The 9,032-nt window shown below is 39.4% G+C and overlaps 1 protein-coding gene across 1 annotated transcript; it reads left to right on the plus strand.

Moving 5' to 3' along the window:
* Positions 1 to 5,502: 5,502 nt before the first annotated feature.
* LOC131651429 (uncharacterized) lies at positions 5,503 to 6,912 on the plus strand. Its single transcript, XM_058921095.1, has one exon. It carries the CDS (start codon positions 5,503 to 5,505, stop codon positions 6,910 to 6,912), a length of 1,410 nt encoding a protein of 469 aa, XP_058777078.1.
* Positions 6,913 to 9,032: the final 2,120 nt, after the last annotated feature.

A 9,032-nucleotide genomic window follows, 5' to 3' on the forward strand; every position in this document is an offset into this window, starting at 1 on the left:
CGGTGCTTTTGTGCCTCGGTACCGGTCGACGCTCGCAACAATGGTTGATATGTCCGATTTGACGGATGGTGCTGCACGTGAAATCGTTATGGATGAGAGTGTCTTCGGTATTGAATTCAAGTCACTTATTACACTTGATGACTTGGAGGAGATTTTTAAGCATGATCAACTAGGCGTCAATAACATGCACTCATACATTCGGTAATATTCCCTCATCCGATATATTATTTAATTAGTCCCACAATATAATTTATTTACACATTTCAATGAAAATAATCTAATGTTTATTATGTTTTTATTTAAGGTTGTTGTATGACAGAGTGTTGCGCGGGACTCCGTTGTCTAACAGATTCCGTTTCGTGTCTTCCGCCCACTGCAGCGGAATGGCAATTGATTCGGAACCGGAATCAGTTAGACAGTGCTTAGTAGATAGATTCATGTCCACCGGCAATACAGAATGTCTGCATCTTTGGGCGTATAATACCCGACCAGTAGGGTTAGTTTCTCATTCTTTGTTCATCTAATCTCTGTTTCTTTTGTGTATAGCAAAATTTTCATATAACCTATTGTTTTTATTTATAGAGCACACTGGTTGCTGCTTGCTATCAACCCTATAAGGGAAGTCGTGTATTATCTGAATTCGGTAAATGGTGAATGGACCAATTATCCGGCCATGAAGGACATCGTTGATTTGTAAGTGGGATCGTTCTAAATATATATTCGTGTATATTTATATATATATATTTACTTATTTGTGGGATTGATCTAAACATATGCTTTTATATATTTGTTAATTAGATCAATACAAGTGTTCCGAAGTCAACGGGACGCACAGGTATCCCGAACTAAATCTAGCAACATTACTTGGATCCAAGTGCAGGTACATTATTTTTCACAATGTTGCTTATAATATATTTATGCTACTTGATAAAACAATGCACAACTATAGAATCTTATTTGTTTTTCTATGTAGTGCCCGCAACAGAAAAACAGTTACGATTGCGGATACTTTGTATTGAGGTTTATGAAAGAAATCCTTCAGGCAAATCAATTAGAGATTCCGATCACGGTATGAATTTATAACTTAAGATAATTTCATATAATTTATTACATTTAACTAAATGTATCATTCATATTTTGTTTTTGTTTTGTAGTACCTTGACGAATTCCGTGCCACTAGATACCCGAGACTTAAGTTGGAAGAAATAAAAGAGGATTTGTGTCATTTTTATATTAAGCGCTTTTTCATGTAGGATTTGTGTCGAATTGAAGTACTATAATATTATTGATGTTGTAATGATGTATATATATAATATTGGATATTATAATGGTATTATATTAGTATATATATATATATTGTCTTACCGATGGCTGAAATAATATCGTCGAAAATAAATTACAGGTCGAAAATATTACAGGCTGAAAACATATTACAGGTCGAAAATATTACAGGTCGACTGGGAGGATTAAATTACAGGCTGCACATTAAAATACCTCATTTAGCTACTAAAGCGCTTTTTAAAAAAGCGCTCTTAAAGGCCCACATACTAAAGCGCTTCTTTTTAAAAGCGCTGCCAAAGATTACTAAAAAAGCAAAAAAAAAAAAAACAACATACTAAAGCGCTTTTGTAAAAGCGCTCTTATAGGGGGGCTATCAGAGCGCTTTTTCTGGAAAAAGCGCTCTTAAAGCCCACCCTATAAGAGCGCTTTTACAAAAGCGCTTTAGTATGTTGCGTTTTTTTTTAATTTTTTCTCTCACAGGTGGGCCTATCACAGCGCTTTTCTGGAAAAAGCGCACTTAAAGGGGGGCCTACCAGAGCGCTTTTTCCTGAAAAGCGCTCTTAAAGGGGGGCCTACAAGAGCGCTTTTTCCAGAAAAGCGCTCTTATAGGGGGGCCTACCAGAGCGCTTTTAAAAGCGCTTTCGTAGCCTATGCCAGCGCTGGCTTTGGCAGCGCTTTAAAGCGCTGTTATAGGCCAAAAAAAGCGCTTATAAATTGATTAGTAATGTAATAATAATGGTATTGAATTAATAATAATTTTAAATTTTTAAAATATAAAAGATTGATTAACTATTTTGTATGAATTTTAAAAATCTTGTTATTTAAGTCACAATTAACTTAAGTTTATAAAATTCGGTATAAGAAAAAATTAATTCAAAACTTAGATAAGATTAAAGTGAGAAAATTATATAATGAATATGTTATGAGGGATGAGACTTGAGTGGAGTAAGACATACAATTCAAACCGTGTCACATGTTTTCATTTCCTATATTAATTATTCTATATCGAACTAAACTTTTTGAGACAGGTTTCATTTTGGTGTAACATCAACAATAGCTTTGGCTTTATCAACAATAATATTTGTTTTTTGGAGGTATAATGATGAAATAAAAGATTATGTGAAGAATTTGATTTTGCTTTTAATTTTGATATAACTATAATTGGCGTATGCTTGATTTCGATATAATATTTTTAAATTGGATTTAAATGGTTGAGTGTAAGACTTTCACGCATGTTTTGGTGGTGCTCCGATCTTTAAAACAAGATATCTCCAACTATGAAGTTATCCAATTCATGGCAACTAAAACTTTGTAGTTGGAAGTTTCTTTAGTAGAAGTTGGGATCGAAAGTTACGTGCACGAGAAGTTGGCAGTTCATCAAGGAATGCATGCTGAGTACATGGCAGAATTTTGGCGGTTCATGACATGACCGGACAGCTTGCTTTGAGTTCGTTTATGACATGGGTGCGAACATTATCTCAGATCAAGTTGCTCATCCCTTGGTAATCTATAACTTTGTGGAAGGAATTTTTGCCAACAGATGCTTGAGTGGAAAGATACGGTGCCGGGAAGTTGGTGCTCTAACAAACTCGTTGAGCATAGCAATTGACAGAATTTTGAGAAGTATTATGGGTGATCAAGTGTGGAACTTTGAGGATAATTCTCATATCCACCCAAGTTCCAATTCAAGACGAGTTCAACTGTAAAGTTATTCTCCTCATTTCCGGTTACAACTTTGAAAAAAGAATCAAATTCAAACGGAGTGTGGGTCGGGAGATATAGAAGAGAGAAGTCGATGTCTTGTTAGGTGCGGCGGGTTGTACACTCTGCGGAGAGTTTTGTAAATCAGTCCTTGAGCCTGACTCCGAAAGGAGATACACGACATTCTAGCCATTTTCTCGAGACGGGTTCATCAGCAAAGTTGTTCATCTCATCACAACGTGTAACACCGTAGAAGGAATCGACTCCAAACATTGCGTGAATCCGGAGATATCAAGGGCAGAAGTTGAATTCGTTTTGTTCAAATTAACAAAACATGTAGAAGCTTCTTAGCATTGTCAGTTTTGATGACGTGAATTCGAAGAGTTTTTAACGAAGGTTCAGGGTGCAATCTCAATGATCTTACAACAAAGGAAGTATAGTATGTCGCGTCAGCTTTCTCATGATGCCAAGAGTGCACCAAACGGTTCGTCATTGAAGAAGTTAGATACATGAGAATTGAGAGGTTCGTCATCCCTAAATTGGCAAGACATTCAGAATCGTGCAAGCGTATGGCAGTTGTGACACCGCGATGTCACAGACATTTAACCGATAATTCTGGTCTCCCTTACCATTTGATTTCAATGGTAAATATACAAGGCCGTGTCCTCTTTCGATAGCCACCGAGTTACATTACCAACATTAAAGTTGAAACTATCACGGCAAGCATCTCCAATTATTCAACCATATACAGCACAAGATCAAGTTGTAGTAATCAAGCATCCATGTTGCATTAAACAGTGGCACTGTCAAACCTGCATAAATTGGAAACGGTTCAATTACGAATCGGATTCGTTCAGTACATAGAACTAGTCATAAGTCATAACTTCATATCAATCCATATGCATACATACATACAGCTCAGTACATAAAAGAAACAATCATAACCTCGCATACATGATAATCATCATCGCATAATTTCGCTCGTCAGTTTCAAAAACCTCACTCTTCACTCTCTCATCTCCTTCTAACCCTCATAGTTATTGTCAATAGTGGAAGTGGAGTAGAGTATTTCTAAAAGATTTTCATTCAAGATTCGTATCAGTTAAGTATCTTGAAACTTTCTAAGCATCGTAGCTAATATGTTAGGGCATTTGCATCTGTCGTGCATTTTCATTCAAATGTATTTGGTGGATGTGTGTTGCATCGTGTTTGCTTGCAGGTTCCAATTGTTACGATCTCATTATATGAATACGTGTTTGAATTTTGATGAATATGAATATTGTATTTGAATTCCATGTGTTGTAGTGAGTGGATTAGGTTAGTTTATTTCGGTTTCGCGATTCTTGCCACGTAGGATTAGTAACCAGTTTTTTTAATTTGCTTTCTTTGGTTTGCAACGATTTTGGAATGAAGGCAAGTAGGGGGTAAGCGGATAAGAAAAATTCAATTAAACCGACAATTCAAATCAAACTATACCGAAATAAAATTGATTGTTATTGATTAGATCTTAAATCGAACAAAATCAATAAATACCAATGTGGTTCGACTCGGTTCTCGGTTAGAGTTTTTAAGAACCGTCAAACCGATGAACCGAACCAATAGAAATAATGACGCTTTAAATATTTTATTCCACCCATAACTAAGCTCAAATTATTTATCGGTCCAACCATTATCAATTTTAATTTATATGTGTTTTGTTGTGTTCTATTTATTAAGCATTGAAATTTCTTTTCAACATTATAATGTCAAGTGTTAACTTTTATATTTCATAGTAATAATAGAAAGTTGGTAATGTTACTAATTTAGTTTGTAGAGAGAGAAGCTCTGACCTCTCTCTAGGGTTGGCTTTCTCTAGGGTTGGTTTTCTCTGCGTGTACTCCTAGCAATGGCTAGGAACAACTTGTCTGAAGATGGATGGAGGAGGGTGGGGAAGAGGAATGGAGGATCGGGTGCAGGAGGCAGATGGGATGTAGCTTCAGCAAATAACACGGTGGGAGAATCGGAGGTGGTTTCCTCCTTCTTCATTACTGAGTTCGGAGATAACTGGAAGGCGAGGGACTTGTTCATTGAGTTCAAAGACATGGGGAACATAGTAGAAGTTGTCGTCTCCCCCAACAGGGACAAACGAGGGAGAAGGTTTGGGTTTGTCAGATTCTACAATGTGGAGGATGAGGATTTATTGGCTACGAAGTTAGATAATATGGTGCTTGACGGGAAAAAATTGTTTGCGAATCTGCCTAGGTTCCAAAGGACGCCGTTGAGGATGCATAGCGTGGAAGATACAGTGGCAAGGAGAAAAGAGCTAAAGGTAGATCAGAGACAGGCGGCTGAGTCTTCATCTTTCAAACGGCAAGGATGGGTAGATAAGCGATCATTCTTAGAGGCGACTCTGAATCGCAAGGCTCAAGGGGCTCCTTTGAATGCCGTTCCCACGGCGTCAAAATATTTTTATTTAAGGCGGAGGACGAAGAGTTAAGCAGATACGGTAGGGCGTTTACCGGCGTTTTGAAGAATGCCGGAATGGCGCTAGAAATGAAGAAGATTTTCCTGGAGGAAGGTATCTTTACTATAAGAGTCACAATGCTTGGACCAAATCTTTGCGTGCTGGAAGATCTTGTCTTCGGGGAGGTCGAAATTTTTATCGAAGAAAGAAGGAAATGGTGGGAACAGTGGTTCAAAGATATTAGACCGTGGAAAACAACAGACACCGATAAGGATAGATTTTCGTGGATTCGAGTTGCTGGAATCCCATGCCACGCTTGGAGACTGAAGCTGTTCAGGACCTTGGCAGAAAGGTATGGCGGTTTTGTTAAATGTGATGATAAGTCTATTTCGAGAGTGTCCATGGATGAAGCGAGAATTTTGATCCAGACCAGTCATCAGTCACTGATCAACGAAGTTGTAAAGATGGTGGTGGGAGGAGATTCTTTCTCATTGCTTATTATGGAGGACAGCCACACACAAATCGAGTTAGCCAAGACGAGAACGGAGAGGGAAGATGAAGAAGACTCTGTTTCTTCCTCTTTCCAGGATGGTAGGAGTTCCGACGAGGCTATGGGTGAAGATGAAGGCGTGGGTCCCAATAGAAAGGTGTCAGGAGAAGTAGTCGCTCTCAACGATGTTTTAGGGGAGGCAGAAAGTAAGAGGGAGGCGGCTGCTGTAGATTCAGAAGAGCAGGAAAAGCACTTTGTTTCATCTAAGGAGAAAACATTGGAGTCCTACACCAACCAGGGTGTTCCTGTGGCCCCTGATATTCCTTCTTTCTCTCGTGCATTAAATGAGGCTCCCATGCATGCATTAAATGCTAAGACAGCTGGCAGTGGGGACATTTGTAAAAGAAGGAACGGGAAAGAGGAGTGTGGTGAGGTGTCAAGAAGTAGTGGCGTGGGTGGGACCGAGGCTAGTGGAGATTTTTCTGGATCTAATAGCACTTTTAGTGGGCTGGAGAATGTTATTGGCCTATCTTCAAGACCCCTTTCCTTTGACTCTGAATGCAGAAATATGATTCTATCTAAGCCCAATTTGAAAACAGCCAAAATCAAAGGAAGGAAATACAGGAACGTTACTGATTTGGGTGAAAAGGTAGATATGGTACCTTCCTATTTTGACTGTATCGCTCCAAGGAGAGCTGATAGTTCTAAAGATCTTTTCAATGGTGGCAACAAGCTGGAAAGCGCAGATGAAGAGGGAATGAAAGGTACGTCTGCTTTGTGCCCTTCTCCTTCCGACTCTGAGGTTATTCGATGCAATGATAGGGCGGGGAGAAATTCTTTGTCTAATGTTGGGGGGAATCTCTGGAAATCTATTAAGAGGTTGGGTGTGTCTAGTGGTGTGGATGATGTTACGAATGAAGAAGCTTTGAAGGTTATGGAAAAGAGAGACAGATTGGGGTTGAAGGGGAAGAAGGAGTCAACAAAATCGTTTATATGAATCTTATATCTTATAATATAAGGGGGGGAGGGATTCTTTCTAAAAGGAAGAGAGTCAGTTTTCTTCTAAACTCTTCGAAGGTGGATGTGTGTTTTATTCAAGAAACCAAATTATCTTTCTTTAGCGATGACATTACGAGATCTTTTTGGGGAGGGCAAGAGGTGGAATGGACGGCTAGACATTCTGAAGGAGCGTCGGGAGGTATGGTAATCTTATGGAAAAAAGGATCTCTTGATGTAGTATACAGTTTTTCGGGGCCTGGTTTCGTTGGTATAAATATTTTTTTGGATGGAGTTGCTGTCAATTTGGTGAACATTTATGCTCCCTGTTGTGTGCGGAGCAGAAAAGCTTTGTGGGACAGTCTGGTGGAACGCAAGTGTAAAGGTGGTAGTGATGAGTGGTGCCTTGGAGGAGACTTTAATGAAACCGTGAGGAGAGAAGAGAGGTTGGGTGCTGGAGCTACGGCCAATTCGAGGGGCATGGAGGAGTTCCGTGAGTTTATAGCTCGAATGGGGATCGTGGATGTTCCGTGCGTGGGGGGTAGATTCACTTGGTTCAAGGACAATGGGAAAGCTATGAGCAGAATTGATATGTTCCTGGTTTCCAGAAATTTGATTGATAAGTGGGGAGTGGTGGATCAGAGAATAGGAACTAGAGAAGTATCTGATCATGTGCCGATTAGCCTTGTGTGCGGTTCGGTAGACTGGGGTCCCAAGCCCTTTATCTTCAACAATACTTGGTTCTCCCATAAAGATTTCAAGAAATTTGTTCACGAAGAGTGGAGTAAAATTATTGTAAAAGGGAGGGGAGATTTTGTCTTGTTTGAAAAACTAAAGGGTTTGAAGGAGAGATTAAAGTGGTGGAATAGGGAGATATTTGGGTGGATTGATTTAAAAGTCTCTGAGGAAGTGGGAATTATCAATGAAATTGATTCTTTGTTGATAGACAACTTCGGTGCAAATATTGATAAGTTGGTGGAAAGTAGGAATGATGCAACTCGTGAGATGTGGAATTGTTTAAAAGTGAAAGAAGGAATGTTAAGACTCAAATCGAGACAAATGTGGTTGAAGGAGGGAGATAAGAATTCTAAGTTCTTTCACAACTCCTTAAAAGATAGACAAAGAAAAGGAGCGATCTCGGTTTTGGAAGGTGAGGAGGGAAAGGTGGAGGGTGTTGAGAATGTGAAGAGGGAAGCTAGGGATCATTTTGAATGTTTTTTCAAAGAAGAAAATCAAGCTAGAGCTGTTCCGGAGGGTCTGGTTTTCCGCTCTTTGAATCTTGAAGATAAAGAGTGGTTGGAAAGACCTTTTTCGGAAGAGGAAATCAAGTTGGCGGTGTGGGATTGTGATGGAAACAAAAGTCCGGGCCCGGATGGTTATACTTTGGAGTTTTTTCAAAAATGTTGGGAAACGGTAAAGGCGGATGTGGTGTGCTTTGTGACGGATTTCTATGATAAAGCTAAGCTCACGAAAGGTTGTACGTCGTCCTTTATCACGCTAATTCCAAAAGTCAAGCATCCAATCAAATTAACCGAGTTTAGGCCGATTTGTCTTGTCGGTAGCCTCTATAAGATAATTTCAAAGATCTTGGCGGGGAGGATGAAAAGTGTCCTAGGGAAGTTGATTTCGAATAACCAAACGGCTTTCGTCCCGGGTAGAAATATTGCGGATGGGGTTTTGGTGGTGAACGAGGTGTTGGATCTAGCCAAAAGAAAGAAGCGGAGGTGTTTAGTTATGAAGGTGGATTTTGAAAAAGCTTACGATCGCGTTAGTTGGGGTTTTTTGAGGTATGTTCTTACCAAGATGGGGTTCGGTGTAAGATGGCTTAGGTGGATGGAAGGATGCGTGTTTACTAGCTCTTTGTCCGTTATTATTAATGGTAGTGTTACAAAGGATTTTAAGGTGGAAAAGGGCCTTCGCCAAGGTGATCCGTTGTCCCCGTTTTTGTTTGTTATAGCCACGGAAGTTTTAACGGGTCTTATGGAAAAGGCTACTACTCTAGGAGAGTTTAGAGGTTTTCATTTTAGTGAATTTGAATCGAGTGGTATGCTTCAATTTGCGGATGATACAATTATATTGGCGGAAGGAGATCTAGCAAACATTTGGAGCATCAAATCTATT

Source organism: Vicia villosa, linkage group LG2 (genome assembly GCF_029867415.1).
Source record: "Vicia villosa cultivar HV-30 ecotype Madison, WI linkage group LG2, Vvil1.0, whole genome shotgun sequence".
Lineage (NCBI taxonomy): Eukaryota > Viridiplantae > Streptophyta > Magnoliopsida > Fabales > Fabaceae > Vicia > Vicia villosa.